The sequence below is a fragment of the Falco cherrug genome, chromosome 2 (genome assembly GCF_023634085.1).
Source record: "Falco cherrug isolate bFalChe1 chromosome 2, bFalChe1.pri, whole genome shotgun sequence".
Classification (NCBI taxonomy): domain Eukaryota; kingdom Metazoa; phylum Chordata; class Aves; order Falconiformes; family Falconidae; genus Falco; species Falco cherrug.
Genome location: NC_073698.1, coordinates 93,864,193 through 93,882,370, shown reverse-complemented (window position 1 = coordinate 93,882,370; position 18,178 = coordinate 93,864,193). Strand labels below are relative to the sequence as shown.

The following is an 18,178-nucleotide window of genomic DNA, read 5'->3' as shown; positions in this document are numbered from 1 at the left end:
AAGAAGCAGTTAGCAATCTGGTGAAATTTCCACTCCATACAGAAGGGGTTCTTTTTAATTTAGCCGTACAATACCAGGCTTCTTATGTTTTACTGGTGTCCAAGCTCCAGGTGAAGGTCTGATCACCTTTTGGTCCGTCAGAACTCTAGCATGAGCAAAAACTAAGGGAAATAACATTCCAATTGCAAGTCAGTGCCATTCCATCAAGGATAAAAAGAGTACATAACCAGAGTTATTGATTTCTAAACTCCTTTCCCTAATAAAAGAGCTGAGAGTAATTGCAGAGACATTTACTAACTGTTTGCTAAAGATAAGTCACAAAGCCCAAATATTGCTTATCTGTTAAGTATAATTTCCTGAAGGTGGTGTGTAAACTAATATAGAAATTAGCACAGTGTTATAAATTTAACACGTATAAGGAAAAACAGATGGTACTACTGTGATTGGACATGTCATTGGAGTTTTCCAAAGCATGCCAAATCTTTAATCTATTACTATTTGCATATGCTACCACATAACTCAGTTTTCAGTTGACTAGAACAACATGTACTATGCACAAACACCAACTCTTTGCTGAGGTTTACACTTAGAATAAAAATGAAATCCCATTTGCTGGTTTTGCAGCACTCATTGTGTTCATTTTTCAAAGCCTCCAGATGGTTCATGTTGCACATTCTGGGAGGACAGAAAGCCACAGACTGCTCCATGGGCCAACGTACTCAGCGATCTTCAGCTTTCCATGCCAGCAATGGGGTGTTCTCTATGTCATGGACAATAGTACAAATGAGAAGCAATAGATTTAAAACCGCCTTGTGGTACTGGAAACTCTTTGAGCAATTAGGAGTTCTGTGGATATCCAAAACTGAAAGGTTTTAATTAAAAAAAAAAAAAAATCAACTATTTTCTGGTTATTCTTAAAAGGTAGAATAACACCTCTCAGATCAGAGGTGGTCTTGGCAATGTGGAGCTCTATTTTTATGATTTGTCTTTTCTTTGGAGGAAAAGAATTTAGCTGCAAAAAGCAGAAAGGGGCAAGGGCACACAGGTGTTGAGGAAGAAACTGAATTTGGTAAGCAGAAGATGGAGGTCACTTATTTGAAAATCATTGAGGGTGAAAGCATTAAAGAGGAGGTAGGCAAGAGCAGAAGTGGGAATTAGTGAGGCAAATGTGTGGTAGAAAAAAGTAGAAAAGGAGTCAAGAAGAGGAGAGGCAGGTGCAGAAGGAAGGCAACAGGGAAGCAAAAGGACCAAGAGTAGCTATTGAATACCATTTCCTTCATCACTTTGCTTGTCTTTCACATTAGTGGTTTTAAGACCCCATTCATGTTTCCAGCTCAGAGGACAAACAAATCAGGTTAATTCTCACTCATTATAAATGCACAGTGTGTGTGATATCCTGTTGTGCAGTATTTAGGCTGTCCCCAAACCCATCATTTTGTTTGGTCCTCACGGAGTGCTCCTGCCTGGTACTTATGAGGCTGTTGGATGTTCGGTGAAGTAGAAACCCATGCTGCCAGGTCTCCCTTTGACTCTGGGGGTTCCTGCACTGCTTTCATTCTCTGGTTTATTGTCTTCCTTCCTGAACACTATCCTTCCCCAGAGGTTATTCCCTCACAACAATAGGTGGCACAAGGTCAGGTGGTCATAGGCCCTCAGGATGAGTCCTGACCTCTTCAGTATACCCAAGGACAGGCTTCTCCAGAGCTCCAGCACTGCAAACACTGGTTTAGAATTACTCCAGGACATATAAAAGATGAAACATACAACATGTACATTTCAGGAAGGCTGCTGGCATAACAGCCCTTCATTTTGATGTATTCTTGCACTTGCTCCTCAGGATAAATTAATCAGACATTTCTTCTCCTGTTTTCCTTGATATTCTTGAGCAAAACCTGAGTTCAGATGAGTGTCTCAGATCCTCTCCCAAGAATATCTCATCCACTACTATAGCCATGCTTCTGTGTTTCATCTGCCTGTACCTCTCTGTATTGTTTTTGTACTGAATTTTCTTATATACTATTAAATCTACTGTTTCAGGTTATCCTTTAATCAGTTTTGCCAAGTAATAAAAACCCATCACCAGGCGATCTGTTGCTTAGCTACTGGCCTGGGCAGATGGTCCTCCTGGAGAGGTGCCAGCACCCCAGCAAAGAGCGTGTTCATGGGCATGAGAGGATTGAGATGGTTTAATGACCCTTGCCCATGTATTCTGTATCCTTGCTCCTCAGAACTGCATTCCAGTCTGAAGGGGAGAAGCCAGCAGAAAAGTTAGCATTTTGAGAAGTTATTCAAAATGGAGTTTGCGGTTCAATAAAGACTGTGGAGAGAGCTCCTAACCTTAAGATGGAATAAAAAAAGATCTCACTAGGTTCACTTCCCATTAACAAATGCCTTTAGGGACTATAAAAGGCACTAGATGGCTAAATTAAGTAGATGCCCACACATATATGTATATACACATACCTACATGTGTGGGTGCATACAGACTGTGTGAGTGTGCATACTTATGTGTGTTTGTGTGTGTAATAAAGAGAAAAAATATCAAACTCATTTTAAATGAAACCTTACATAATTTCTGTTGTATTCCCACTTCCAATGACCTTGTAGGATTTGTGGATTTATTGCTTACAAGACGAGAAAAAAAACACCCAACAATTGTGTGTAAAGATTGCACTATCAAGTTGCTATAGCATTGAGTGCCATTGATTTTTCACCTCATGATGAGTTTTTATTTTGCTGTGAATAAATGATATCAGTTTTATAGAGCAACTCTCATAGAAGCAAATCAAAATGAAAATACAGAAGCCCACTTGTGTAGTAAATTTCTAATACATTCAAACAGTCAAGATGATTCTAAGATGCAACAATTTAATTTTAGAAACAAGTCTGAAGTGCAGATACCTGACAAATACTTTATTTAACCCAATCAATCATGCTTCAGAGCTATCTAAAAACAGAGAAATCCAGATTGAGATCTTGGCTCACAACAAGTACTAAATGATATGCAAAGCCAGAAAGAGTAATTTGTGTAATAGAAGATAATAAAAGAAAATTGACCCCAAAACATTATTTATTGGAAGTCTGGTATTAAGATCTGGTAACTGGAAAAGGAAAGCATGATTTATCAGTTGGCTTGTCTCCTCAGGAAAAAAAAAAACCAAACAACACACAAAACTTATAAAATTTACATGTGAACACTTTAAGATTATTCATATTTTCTTGACTATATTTAGCAACAGAATTAAGTTATTATTGCAATATTTAATTCGTTTTGTGCAGTGTTTGCATAAATTAAATGCATGAATGTCTGAGAAAGCTCTGGTAATTTCTGTCTGCATTTGTTGGGGTTTGTTCTGTGTGTTGTAGAAAATGGCTTGAAGGAGAGGATCCACCAACAGAAAGAAAAGTCTCTTGCTTCCCCTTCCCCTTCCCCTGAGCATGAGACAGGCAGCGCTCAGCAAGGAGTGTGGATGCCACAGGTCCCAGCGCTTTGTCCCCAGCCCTGGCCAAGGTGCGGAGGACGGTGTCTGCTGTCCCTGGCCCACCACAGAGTGGCTGCAGATTGGCCCAGAAAACTGGGGGAGCTGAGGGAATCAAAACCCAAGCCTGAAAAAATCCTCAGCAATACATTTTTCTAGGGGCTAATCTGCATGAATCAAATCACGAGTCCATTTATGGGTCCTTTATGCACACACACACTTTTATTTCCTTTTTTAATTTTGACTGTTTGGCACACGAGATACTCTGAGATGCCATGGTCAGGGCACAGGGGTGCTTTAACAAAGTAATCTAAGATAATTACAGCTGAGGCAGAGGCCAGTGAGAAATTTCCCAAAGGTGTAATAAAAACCATTTTCCCCAAAATATTTAAATCTGCTTGGAGAAAAGCACCAGAGAACCTGATGGGAACGGTCCTGCGGAGGTGTGTGCTCAGAGATCCCTGTCCATGACCGGGGGATTTGAGCTCAGTTGCCCCACATGCTAGGGTAGCAGTTTCCCCAAGCTTGTCACACAGCCAGGGGGACACCCATGCACCTTTGTCCTAGGATGGGACTTGCTGGGTGGTGCTGGCAATGCAGCAGGTTTCAGGGCAGGAGAGCAATGAAGTCTGAGGCTGGGGCTTGAATGCTTCCAACAGGAGGCAGGTGATAGAGTCTGCTTGTGCCCTGCCTCGTCTCTCCTGAGGTAGATATTTTGCAGAAAGCAAGAGAAAGTGGGAAAGGTGAATTTTAGGTACATTCCTTTTGGTGTTTTAAGTTTTTGAGATTCTAAAATTTTAGCAAATAAAGTCTTGCTTTACATCATTTTGCTTTAATGTGCCCATTAAATGCTATTCAATGGTCCAGCTGAAATAGTCACCTACTTAAACACTAGCTTTGCAGTTTGTTCAGCATTGCATGCAGACAGCATGAGCAGAAATTCGTTGCCCCGTATCTGACGGATTTCTGGTCAGAGCAGATTATCCTTCAGATTGAGGACATTAGCACCTCTTTGTTTCATGTAAAACAAACTAATATGCCATTCTCACTGATACACTGGACAATCTCTGCTTTCATCAGAGACATGGGCAGAAGAGTTACCCACGAGCATTCAAGCCTCCAGACCTCACTGCTCTGAGAGGATTTCATATACAGGCAAATTATGTCTATGAGACATTCACAGACCACCATGTCTGGATATTTCAAGGTATTACGTTTCTTTAAAACAAAGGGAAACCAAGACACTCTGTTAGGAATAGATCTGCTGTTATTTAGGCGCTATAGCTCTCTATCATAACACCTATGATACTCTGCAGAACAGAAGTTCATCTGGTTCTCCCTTCCTCTGTCCAAATTAAAATATTAATTATATTATATATAAAATATGAAGGTGAATAAGACAGTTACATTAACTGCATTTGCAAAATTGAGAGAAGGAAACTTTGCTTTATTAAAGAAAAAAAATAATTTTGTAACAAACCCATCGCCCTTACTGACTGTATAATCTGTATTATTAAAGTAATCCTTGAAAAATTTAGGTTTCACTTAAAGATATTTCAAGCCAGAAAAATATTTTTGCTTCACAACATGTTTAAATGATGTTACTCTTCCAGTTGGATAATGTTCAATTCCTACTCGAAGAGGGTGAAGCCACATTAAGTAGTATTTCATTATTGTATTAACAACAGTTCACTTGCTGTTCTTACAGAATGAATAAGTAAATCACTCACGCTTCAGAGATTCTTCTGCTGTTTATTGGAGATAGGAGGTATTACTAAACACAGCTTTCTAGAACAAACCTAAATTTATCCATTGGAAACCCTCTACCGAAGACAACAATGACCAATCTCTCTCCCATTAATTAAAATGTCAGTGCTATTTATAATACAAGGTCTCATTTACTTAGGCTTTATAAGGTTTGAGTGTCCAAATGAGAGAAAAAACAAATCTCAGTGAGCAGAAAAATCCGTATTAAGAGATAGAGAAGGGGTGAACACCACTGTCACACACAGAATGATGGGTCCTGATGGAGCGGCATCATGCAGTAGTATCAGTCAGAGACTGCTTATGCTTTTGATGAAACATCTTGATGAACATTTTGGAAAAACAATACTTAGGCCAAGTCCTGGAAAGTTTTTGATCTATACTTTGTGCAGGATTGAGGTGATAAAATGACAATTTTACATCACCCTCTGCTCCTCTGAAACCTGGATTAAGGAGGAGTGGCAATAGCATCTGGCGTAGGTGAGCTGAGATCCAGATTTCTTCAGTGTGGAAGAAATCAGAGAAGCTTGTTAGTGACCTCTTTACTACCAAATGCCACCAGAGCTTGCTCCATCTTCCCTTTTATCCCTGTCTAAAAACCTGTAACACACAGATCTGCTATGTAAGAGTCATTTCTTTCTGTATCAGCAAGATTTAGCCTCATGTGAAAAGAAAAATATGACACTCAAAGTACTAAAAACCAGGGGAAATGCAGGACATTTCAACATTGGCTCCAGCTCCCAGCATATTGTCAAGAAATGGAAGAGCTGAATTCCCATAGAACATGCCATATTCAGTGAGAAGGAATGGCCTCTGTTCCAGAATCCTTTCTCCAGCAGCAGTCTGGCATGGATATTGAGGCAAATTGTATTTTAAAACCCCAAGACAAAGCTAGAAGGACTTCTCTGTTTTCTGAAAATAAGCAACCAAGAGTGCACTTTTGCATGAACCAGGTTGCACTTTCAATAGCTGCATGTGGACCTTTGAATCTGTGTCATTGTGCTACTTTCAACATCTGAAATGTCATCACACAATGATTTATACACATAAATGAAAGATAATAATTTCCTTTTAAAAAAAAAAAGTCTCCATTTCTTCTTCATGGTATTATTGTGCTTTATCCTATTTCCTGCGTTGAAAAAAAACATCACATACAACCCCCTGCAAAACATAACCTACTCATTTTCCTTCCATTTATTAATTTTCACCATGATTTTATGATTTGTGATGTCCTCCCCAGAACACAACCTTTCTAAGACGAAGAAATCTCATCTACTTTGTTTCTCCTCATGCAGAAAGTCTATTATCCTAGCTGCTCCTCTTTGTATTTTTTCCTAATTCTGCTGTCTTTGCTGAGTTTGAATGACCAGAAATGCTCCTTGTGTTCAAAAACTGATCATGCTATGAGTAGATAAAGTGGCAGAATGACGTTTTCAGTTTCATTCGCCCATTGTCTGACTGCTGCTTAGCAGAGGGCTAATGATGTCAGAATCATCTACGTGGTAATTCCCCAAAGTCCCACCCAGGAAGGAACCAATTTTGAGCTCATTACTGTCTACGTGTAATTAGGATTACCTTTTGCAATGTGCTCTACCTTGCACATATCAACCTTGTATTTCATTTGCTGCCATTTGTTACTTAGTTACTCAGCATTCAGAAATCCTTCTGGAAGGCCTGGCTTGGATTTGTCCACTTTGAATAGCTTTTTTCACCTGTCGTTGGGAACCTTTGTCCCAGCTCATTTACAAATTTCTTTCTTGTTACTGGTTCTCACACACATTCTTGGGGATTCCCTCCAGTGAATCCCTCAGTTATGAAATCAAACTTTTACTCCTAAACTCCATTACTAACTTTTAAACAGTTAATCTCTGAAAGAACCTTCCCTCTTGTCTCCTGACAATTTAGCTTTGCAAAAGCCTTCCTCTAGACATGCTTCTCAGCTGAACTACCTTCATCCACATAGTCAGTGACTCTTGAGAAACTGAATGACTGAAACCATGCAAGCACGACTGTCTTTGCAAAACCGCACTGTGAATTATGTAAAGTAGTGAGAGATGGGAGCTGTTTCAAAATCATAAAGATGATTTAGGAATTAAGTCTCCAAAGCTATTTTGGTATCTAATTCCTATTGATTCCATTATGCATTGAAGTCTGAGTTTATTGTGGGTTTCTAACTTCCTCCTTATGAATGCCAAAAGGAAAATTTCTCTGACAGTTTCTATCCTATACCTAAAATTAATCTCCTATGTCCTTGAAATTTAATTAAACCAGATAGTCTTTAAAATTGTTTGTCCACCATATGTTGGAAAAAGAGTAGCAAAATTAAATTAATAAATCACATCAGAGACTAAATTAAATACACCGTTTGAAGCCAGCCTCTCATTTTCCTCATTGTTAAAACTGAGTCAATGCTGACAATAAGCATTTAAAACTGGTGAGGACAAAGCTTTTCAGAATGCATTGTACAGAAAACTGTGCGTGCAAGGTATTGAATGGACTAGATTTTCTGAAGTGTTTTTCCCATTCCTGACTGCTTTGGTGTGAAGTTGGTAGTATGAATTACATTCTACACCTGATGGAATAGAAATAAAAGCTTTACAAAGATGGAAGATGAAGAAAGAAAACCATGTCAGAAATATAACCCCCCTGATTTACATCTTGCCTACTGTAGAGTTCTCAGGAAATTCTGATGCCATTACTTTGTAAAGCACAGAAAATTACTAAATTCATAAACGGAAATTAAAAATTGAGAGAAAAATTTAATTCTTGTTTGATGAAAATTATTTAAGTCAAACACCTAAGCATGTTTATTATGACACCATAAGGTAATACACGTAAACTTGTGCTGTTTGAAAAAGCGTCTGTGAAAAGCATTTGTCCAGATCTCAAGAAATGTAATTAGTTTTCAAATGACAATTTTTCTAAAATACTCAGGAGTGTGAACATCTGAGAGGCAGCCATCAAAAGAACACGTTCATCCTGCTATTTGTTTCTTTTCTGTTTCTCCTCCTATCTTGTGACCCTTTTCTCTGTCTTTATCAAGGACAGATTGAGCTATGACTATACGACAAGCAAGACTACACATCCCTTTAGAAGGATAAAGTTAATGACTTCAATGGCAGTGGATTCTGACGCTCCAGTTGATGTCTAGTGGCTTCCAGATGCTCTTTATTTTGTTTTTAAAATGTGTAAAAGCATAAATAGCCTGTGATTTAAGCAAGTGAGATCCTGTCTGGTTTAAAATGAATAAGTTTTTTGTGTAACCTGATTAAAATAATGATAGAGATATTTGCAAAGTCGTTTGGACTCTTTTACCGGTGACTAAGCTGGTAACCAACACAGGTTGAAGACTGTCTTTGGGTGAGACTCCATGGTAGGGTATGTCAGATGGTATGAATCAATTGTACCCTTAAGAATGAAGAGTCACTCTGCAACCCCACCAGCAGGTACCCTAGGCAGGTTGCCCAATAGTTCACCAAGCCTCTAGGTTAAAGACAGACATAGCCACTATCTTAAGGGGAGGCGCTTGAGGTCAGTTCCCCATATTTCATTTTGAAACATGAAAAAAAAAAAGGGGTTCTCTGTCAAAGGATCTAAATTTGGGGTTCTTTCTCTGTGACTATTCCACCAAATCCTTTATATGTAACAGAATGTTGCAAAATAATCTAAAATGTCAAACCGTAGCTTTTCTGTAAGATTATGGTGGTTTAGAGACAGTTTTTTTAACTATATCTGTAGTGCTGAAGTAAATCATATTGGGGATTTCATTGTTCCTGAGGCCAGTTATCACCACGTGGCTCATGACCACGGTAGTGGTCTGCATTATTAGTCTGCAGTGCAGCAGGTTCATCTGGGAGAAAGCTTGGCATGATCCATGCCGGCGTGTGGTAACTCACAAACAGCATGGACAATGAAGTTCCAGCACTCGGATTGACCCCTGGCTCAGCAGCAGGGAGGAAGTCTTTCTGTCCCCACTGTTTCATTTTGGGTGGAACTGGTTTAAGGGCTAAGGGGGGCAATAGAACACAAGCCTGACTCCACAGTCTCATGGGAAAAGCATCTTCCTAGCACAGGCATGTCAGTCTGGATCTCTGCAGGGTTTTGCTGTTAATTTTCAACATTATTGGCCAATTTCACCAGAAAGAGTAGAGACCTTACCACCCTGAAATCTTTCAGGTGATGTCTGGTCAGGTGGGAGAGTGTTGATGGGGTCAGATTTTGCCTGTGAGACTGCAGGTGCTAGCAGTGCTCAGAGGGCTGGCAGGTGTCAAACTAAAAAGCCCCTTCAGCTCCTGGGGGATTTCACTGCTGAAAATCATGTAGTGGTTATGGACCTCTGGCACCTCCAGGGCCAGAGGTAGGGGGTGTAGGGATGGTGGCTTTGCTTGCTTCCAGTAGCACTTAGATCATCACAACAGCTATGGATTAGGTGTCTCTGGTGCTAAGTTTTGTAAAAGTGTAATATAAAACACAGAAACAAGTGGCAGGGTAGAAACACAGTGCCATTCTCTTAATTAATTATTTAGCCTTTGAAAAAAGCTTTGCTGTTAAAGGATGAAACAAAGCTACATAAACACACAAATTTTTGCAACTAGCAACAAGCTCCCTGTTGGGAGAACAGGTAACAAACCAATCCAGAGAGTTATCATGGAGAAGGAGATTCAAAGCTTGCTCAAGCAGAGAAGGAAGCCAAGCACGTGCTCCTCATACCCCAGGTGAATGCTGTACCTCTTGTATCCAGGGTAAATCAGTATCTACTGCAGTCCTCTATAAAAAGCTAGCATAAGGACTGGGCACACTTCCCTCCAGGTTTTGTGAGGAAGAAGTGGCACAGCCAACTGTGTGGAGGGAAAAGGAGGGCTCTAACGCACCTTGGGAAATGAGTGGCTCCTTACAGCTAAAGGTTGGGTGCTGAAGACCTGAAAGAAATTTAAACATCCCTGTCCCTGATTTCAGACGGCTTCCCACTTGACTTACAACAGTGTAAGCTCAAAAGCAGGGCTATGACATTGAAGATTAATTGCTCAGCCCCATGCGAAAAAGCTGCAGCCCGGCAGGGCACAGTGGAAGCTGGGACTCTCCAAGTGCTGCAATGAGCTCAGTACATTTTTTTCTTCCCATAGATCCCTCAGGAGTAACAGAAATTACATTTTTGAAAAATGAATGAAGTACGTATGGCAACACAGCTGCTGAAAATCTGTTACCCTTTTTAATCACCTCTTGTGTCCTGTGCATGAAATTTTATCCTTCAAACTCAGTAAAATGGCAAGTGCTGTGAGGAAGGCAGCTGCCTGTATTATTGGAGGACTTTGTGATGTTATTAAGTCATGCAAGAGAAGCCTTGCCTACAAGACTATCCAGAAGCTAGGTCTCAGTGGGTTCATCTTTAAAATACTTTACATATTTATAATCTCTAGGACAAGCAGATTTTCAGAGTTTTCACAGAAAGACTGTAAATAAATAATGTTGAAAAAGGAGAGGACCGTGTTTCTTTTTCTTAATGATGGTGAGGGATATAAAGGAAAGGGATATAAACCCTGGATAAGTGCTCAAACAGCCTTGCAATATCGGTTTCCCACCTGCTCGCAGGTACACTGTAGACTAGTCCTCAGGCTGAAGTAACAGGGGCACCAAAGCACTGTTTACTCTCTATCCTCCTTCCATAAGCACTCAATGTCACAAGCAGTCAGGGTGTCTATTTCTCATTTGGTAGCCTTGGATCACACTACTGGTTATTCATGTTTGTGTGTCATCTCCAAGGTAAGGAGAGCAAGTCAGGTGATATATTCAATTTGAATGCTGGAGCTGGGAAGAGAGAAAGATGCAATTATTGAAAGAGGTGCTTCTGTGAAGGAACAGTGATTTACATGCTGAATAGGTGTAAATTATCCTCCCTCCCCACCCCCAAGTTCAGCAAATGTACTTCTAATTTACTATCTTGCTGCTGTGATATTTTTTCTTGCAGTCTCTGATTCTCTGTTAAGATCAGAAGGCTGTGGTTTAGTGAGAGGTACGAGGGAGTATTCCCTGTGAGGGAGCGGGCTCCTTGTGAGCCCAGGAAGTGGTCATTTTAAGTCAACAATGAAGTATTTGTTGGTTAAAGAGAAGGTCTTTAACTAGGGCAAGCTACTGGACCTATAATTCATCCCTACTGGAATGAAAAATACAAAGCTGCTTGTTTGTTGGTTTTGACTCCTTCATGGAGGGCTTCCCATGACTGTTAACAGCTTGTGTATTATTGTGCTATCAGACAGGAGAAATGGCAGTGGGAATCTACCAGCACAGTCACAGACCTTTCATCACACAGTTATGATGGCGATGAAGTTCAGTGGCAGTTACTCATCTCTCCAAAAACAAGTCTTACCCACTCAGACAAGAGAGAGAATGGATTTCTGCAAGATGGTGCTATATTATCTCGCACTATTGCACCTAACTTCCCAGTAACCACTAAATCCAAGTGCCCAGTGCACTTTGAAGTACTGATTGTCAGAGCACTCCTGTGAGCAAGGAGGGACCTTGACCTACCCTTGTTTCGTAGATGGAGGTGCAAGGCTGTGGCTGGGTTGAGCCATGGACACACATTGCCGTGAGCCTGGGCCCTGGGATCTCTGGGATCTCTGGGTTATTCCATTCAACCTGGCCAGAGCAGACTCCCTGCTACCAGCATGACCATGTTTCCTCCCCACAGCAAGCCCAAGGAGAGTAATAAGAAACCTGTGGAGTCAGATCTCCTCCCTGTGGGTTTGAGATAGAGCTTGCTGCCCAGCGCATTTGATTTAGTCATAGCTAGAAAAATTAAAGCTCTGATTCACACTGGCAGTCACCTAATTTACATGTATTTTATATCAGTTTTAATTGCATGCTTTTCTTTGAAACATGAACTTTGTATCATAGCTTAATCAGCTAATTTGCTGAGGTGCTTTGGAGGGGTGCACCTCAACTACTCAAATATGTGGTGTGCTCAATAGATAGATGATTGTGTGTCTTATTTATCTTCTTTATCTCCCAGGAAGATGAAGTTGCTCGTGACAGTCGATTCAATTTCAGTGGCTATGGCATGGGTCACTGCCTCCAAGTCAAAGATGGCACAGCAGTCAAGGCTACTCCTCCCAACCCACCTCCTGCACCACCAAAGGATTCAGATTCCATCAAAAAGAAGTTTGTTGACCGTGCAAAAAGGATTGATACAATATCCCGTGCTGCATTCCCACTCGCCTTCCTCATTTTCAACATCTTTTACTGGATTACATATAAAATTATACGGCATGAGGACATTCACAAGAAATAGGCAACTCTGGTTCTTCAAGACTTCTTAGCCAAAGTGATCCACGTGTAAATAAACAGCGAAATATCTTACTGTCATTTGGACTAAGGGTTGGTGTGTCGTCGTCCCCCCCATCGTCGTCCCCCCCCCCCCACCCCCCCCGCCCAGGACAATGAAGAAAAAATGAACAAAGAGGATAAGAAGTATAAAAGGAAAAGTGATTAAATAAAAAATATGCCGGCAGACCAGTCAATGAGGGTTCCCCTCATGTACTCTCAGTGTTGTTCTTCCAGATTCAGCATTGATCAGACATCTGTAAACGGGGCCAAATTTTACCCAGCTTTATCACTAAGAAAATACCTTACAAAACAAAAGAGAATCAGAAAACAAACAATTCTCCTAACACATCTACCAAGAGACTGTGGTGGCTACAGTACAGTGAGTTATAAGAGGACCAAACTTTTTCAGGATGTTGCCTTTCTATTTGAAACAAGTCTACTGAGCTACATTCCATGACCATGTCTGTAGTTAGTGGTTTCACTAAGGAGTCCTTTTGTGGGTTGTAAATTATTTCTACTGATAGGGGAGAAGAAAAAAAAAACCCGAAAAAAAAAGATTTATACTTTACTATCCTTGTGGGTGTGCATTTTAATATTATCTTGCTTTACTAGAGTTGTAATTTTGGGGTTGAACTTGTGTGTTGTGTGATTTATTTGATAGTTGACACTCCAAACCCAGTGAAACTGCCCAGTTTATTTTTGTTGGAAGCCAGTGCACTTACTTTATTTTATGTCTGCTGATTTTACATGCAACTTGAGGTGCCAAACTGTATTTTACCTATTGTGCTACCCTGTACCACACAGCTTAGTAAGAACTTGTTTCCTCAAAGGTGTAGCTCAGTTTAGCATTGAGTTTCTATTACTGCTCTCATTGTAGCTGCAATCAATAGCTCTATAGGTAAACACAACTTGTTTACAGACCTCTAATTTGTATCTTTACTCAAAGTGGCTATCATTTTAAATATCATTAATTAACCTAAGAATTTTAAAACTGTACTGTGATTTTCAGACCCTGTTACCTTTTGGTGCCGGATCTGCGTTATTCAAATCCTTGCTACATGTTTTAAAGTAGAAAATTAAAAAGAAAAAAAAAAAAAAAGATGGTATTTTTGCTTACACAGAAGACAACCTGTAACATAAGATGAATCAAACATTAAAATTTTACACTTGCTGTAAAAGGGTTTATTAAAAAATGGTATTTGTTCAATTTCAATAAAGCTAAATGTGGTACTAACATTTCTTCACTCTTTTCTTCATTTGCAGCAGCAGGGCTGCTTGTGCCAGGGCCCAGCTCTTCCACCACTCTGTCAGCAGAAAGAGGGTGAAAAGCAACCTTCTGCTGATCTGGCTTAGCATGCCAAATTTTGCTATCTATCCCGCAGCAAAGGAGCTGTTGCAGCCCCTGGGAGTACTTTAAGGACTGTGTCAGGAATGTTGCTAGGATATGACAGGAACATTTGCAGAACGTTTGCATTTGAAGAGCCAGGCTGGGGGTAGAGGGCACTACCGTCCCTGCTCACAGCATCCCTGCATGGCCAGAAGCATGCCTCAGCTTCACACATGCTGTGCTTGGCTTCAGGGGAATCCTAAACTTTCTCCTGACTTTCTTACTGCTTCACTGCTTCACCACTTCGGTGAGCTGAAGGACATGCTGAGATGGCCTACATCAGCTGTCTCATGTAGATATTGTAATGACCCATAGTTTCAAAGCAAATTAAATTGCATCCAGTTCAGTGCCCTTCCCTTGAGAGGCCAAAGTACACACCCTGTAGCTGCTGGACAGATACATCTTTCCCCTCCCCTTAGTGATGAGATGTGGTACAGAGACACTGTAGCTGCAGTCCCCCTCCAGCTGCCTGCAACTACCAGGCTTTGCTCCTTTCCCAGGACAGGGAGGGAATCTAGAGAGCTTGACAAGTCTAATTCCCAAAGAGTTACGTAAATTAATGATAAAAAGCCAGCTGTGCATTTTATCTCCCCATACCCTCCTCAGCTCTGTGGACTCTCCTGTCACTTACACCTGTGACGGAATTGGCAACGGTCATCATCATCTCTTTGAGACCGTGGATACAAACAGGACTGACAGCCCCAGAAGGGGGGACAGGTGAGAACTCAAGGCAACTGTCCAAACTATTTTGCTTTGCAAAATAAGCTTTTGAATCAAAATTAGGTATGATAATATTTGTAATCTTTATAGTATAAAATTTGCTTTTATTCCTTTTTAAATCGGAACAGTATTAGATTAGTGGGTAATGGAGTGCAATCCTAGTCCCACAAACTCCTGCAGGGTGAGGGTACCCAGCTGTAAACTGTGGTTTTATGTGAAGTTAGGAACCTTCATTGATACATAAACATTCAGACCTCACTTTTACCAGCCTTTCATTCAAGAAACTCTGCTTTAAATGAAGGTGTAATGTCAGAATTAATGTTCATCCTCAGCACTTAAATGTGTTGGTAGTGACTGTCAGAGCCTATTGCTCATAGCTCCCCTGTATGACCACAGACCACTGCAATGGCAATGCAAAACTTTTATCAGCTAATGGATGTTTGTACATCCCTTTTTGTGGTGAAGCTCATGTGCCTCCAGCATCCACATCACAAATTCACCTGCATGCTCTGCAGCCCTTGGCTGTTAGCATGGACTAAATAGTTTGCTAAAACATTCTGCTGATCAGATTTGAGGTATGCTGACAGTATCCATGGGAAGATTGCTCCACTGTTGCCTTGTATATAAACCGAAGTCCAGTTGTGGGAGTAATCTGCACAAAATCGTTGCTGATATCTCTTCTGACACAGAAGTTCTCAGCACACTGGCCAGTTGTCTGTGAACCGTCTCACACAGAAATGGTTTGATACCAGATGGGCATCATAGAACCTTTCCTCAAAGAACATGGCTGTTACCAGAAAGATATATACCAGCTGAGAAACTGCTTGCAGATAAAAAATCAAATAACAAGCATAGCAGGTCTTACAGAAGGACACGACTTTTCTAAACAAATGCTCGGTAGGGTTATCAGAGAAACAAGACTCAAAAACCAGTTACCTTGCACTCAGAGAAGTAGCGAATTATATAGTGAAGTAGTTTCATTTCAAGACACCATTACAAGAGGAAGACAAATGGCTTTAAAGAGAAGTTACGGAAAAATAGCCTTTGTAAAGCAGGACACACAGCAGGATGGAAGGAAAGACTCTTGGGATTAATTCTGAAGATCTTCCAGATGTATTGGAAAACTTGCAGGTTACAATTATAGCTGGTAAGATAAAATGAAGCCCTAGGGCATTTAAACTACTTGCATTTAGCTATAAAGTAATTATGATGACTTCTAATTTATCAAGAAAGCTTAAAAAGCTTTAAGCATATCTTTAAAGGATGCAACATCAGGTCAGGTCGTTGGCACCCTGTTGTTACAGGCTGGACCTCAGTGGTTCAGTACTCAAGCAGAAAGCCTAACCACCTCTTGCCAGACAGATGCTGCCACATGCTGTGATAAAGCCAAATCAATAAAACAGATCTTTGAGAAAAACCTTGTTGCAATAGGAGGAAAGTAGAAAAAAAAATTTAAAAAAGTGCAATATGAGATGAGAGATCTCTTTTTGTTCCTGTTCCCTGTTTCTTTTTCTCTATATTTTTTCAGGCAGCAGTGGCATCACTTGTGATATACTGAAACGTAAATGATATGTGGTGCAGCAATAGAGACTTTTGGAGTCTCTGATACAAGATACCAGCAATTCATAATTGCTGGGATACCACTCCCATACACGCGACACCTCTGGGGTCAGATTTTTTCTTGTGCTACAGAGGAGAGGAGTAAGGCCCAACCCCATTCATACACAGATGGTGAGACTTTCTCACTCTGCTTCCTTTCTTCCCCAGCGTGAGATGCTAAAGGCAGTAGGAAAGAGCTGATGGAAAAATAATCATCTACTGAAGACTGAACTGCTACAGCCCTTAATCTTTGTTCAAACCCATCATTGACACTGGTGGCACAGAAGCTGCTGACCAAATGTGAGGCACAAGCCAAAACATGCAGCCTTACGTATCTCACATTATTGACAACATTTTGGAGGAGCCTGGAACTAATCTTTGTGATTACGGGCATAGGTATTTACCAGGAAGGGCTCGTAGTGGGCTGAATTGCTGACTTTGGCTCAGCAACAGAATTATGGATCACCTGAAAGTGACATTTCATGAACTGATTCAAAAGATCTGACTCAGTACAAGATTAACATTTCTATATTTAGAAATATATTTCTAAATACAGAAATAAATATATTAGATGTGTGGGCATAAAAAGTATATGCACAGTTTTCTAATCCTTGTTCCTTTAAAATTAGAACATGGCAAGGAACAGAAAGAAAAGCTGTAGGATAAGCTTTGCATTACACAAAGTAGTATGAAAAAAAGTTAATTAGTCTATCTATTTTTAGTATTTACAATGTAGTATTTGCAGAAAATAAGTCTCCACCAGACTTTCAAGGTAATTTATTCTAATGCTTTTTGGCAGTTTGTGTCTTACAATGTTTTGTAAAACTAGAAAGCCAAAACCAAGGCCATCTAGAGGAACTCCTGCTTGGGAGAATAATCTGAGCAAAGTCATGCTTTCTCCACAAATGTCCTTACATTATTGCGGTGAATGAAGAGATGGGACATAGCCTGATGCAAGCAAGATGTCAATTTATTGTACAGAAGCACGAGTTTATATACACTTTCAGAAGCCACGCGTTTTAAACTGATTGGTTCTTGAAGCTAAGCATTGCATCCTAGGCAATCCCCGATTGGTGGTTAACTACCATCAATTAACAGCAAGGTGTTACCTTTCCTTGGCGCCATCGTTGGCGCCATTCCCTTGTCTTCTCTCAGCATGACTCACCCTGTTGATTGTTATATATTCACATTCCTTGTCCTCCCAGGGTTTGTGGCCTACAAGCTCAAGCACATTCCTTTCAGCTAACATGGTCCTGATTTCCAGGCCCCCTCCTGCACATTATCTTCTTTGTTTTGACAGAAAGAGAAAAAGAAGATATTTGTGTTATCTGAAGATACTTTTCCTATTTTTTGCAAGGAAAATGTGAAATGTCATCACATTTAGGGCTAAACTGCAGAACAGGAGCAGATTCACCAGTTCCAGACAAACTCATCTAGCCAATTTATTTCCAATTCCAATGCCATGCTCACTGAAATCAGAGGAAGAAAAAAAAGAAAAAGTGCTTCATTGGCTTCAATAGCTCCTAGATCAGTCCCTAATGAAGGATAAGTTTCCAATGCCAAGCACTAGAAATAATCTGGGAAAGAAAATATTCAGAGTGGATTAGCTCTCTTCAGTATCCTCTAAGGAGGAATAGAAACTTGAGTCAAAACAAATGCCTCAGATAATAATTAGGAAAATTGACTTTGTGAAATGCGTACACTCAGTTCTTTAAGTTCCCACTGAAACAAACATGAAATTAGTATCTTTGCTATGGAGAAACCCTGCGAGGCAATACTAATAAAAAAACAGTGAATTCTGGGGATCCTGACAGCATTTTACTTGTGCTAAAACCTAGAATTTTACTGGGAAAAATCATATAAAATCCTGTCTATTCATCTGAAAGGCTGTATAATTTATACAAAA

General features: G+C 40.2%; 1 protein-coding gene across 7 annotated transcripts in view; it reads left to right on the top strand.

Moving 5' to 3' along the window:
• The window catches only part of GLRA2 (glycine receptor alpha 2), a 131,520-nt gene extending 117,718 nt beyond the window's left edge, over window positions 1-13,802 (top strand). For all 7 annotated transcript variants that reach the window (XM_027810909.2, XM_027810910.2, XM_005443027.3 and 4 more), the window contains one exon: window positions 12,253-13,802. In XM_027810909.2, the coding sequence (XP_027666710.1) occupies window positions 12,253-12,531 (279 nt within the window). In that variant the 3' untranslated portion in view covers window positions 12,532-13,802. The remainder of the gene's footprint in view (window positions 1-12,252) is intronic.
• The last annotated feature ends 4,376 nt before the right edge of the window (window positions 13,803-18,178 follow it).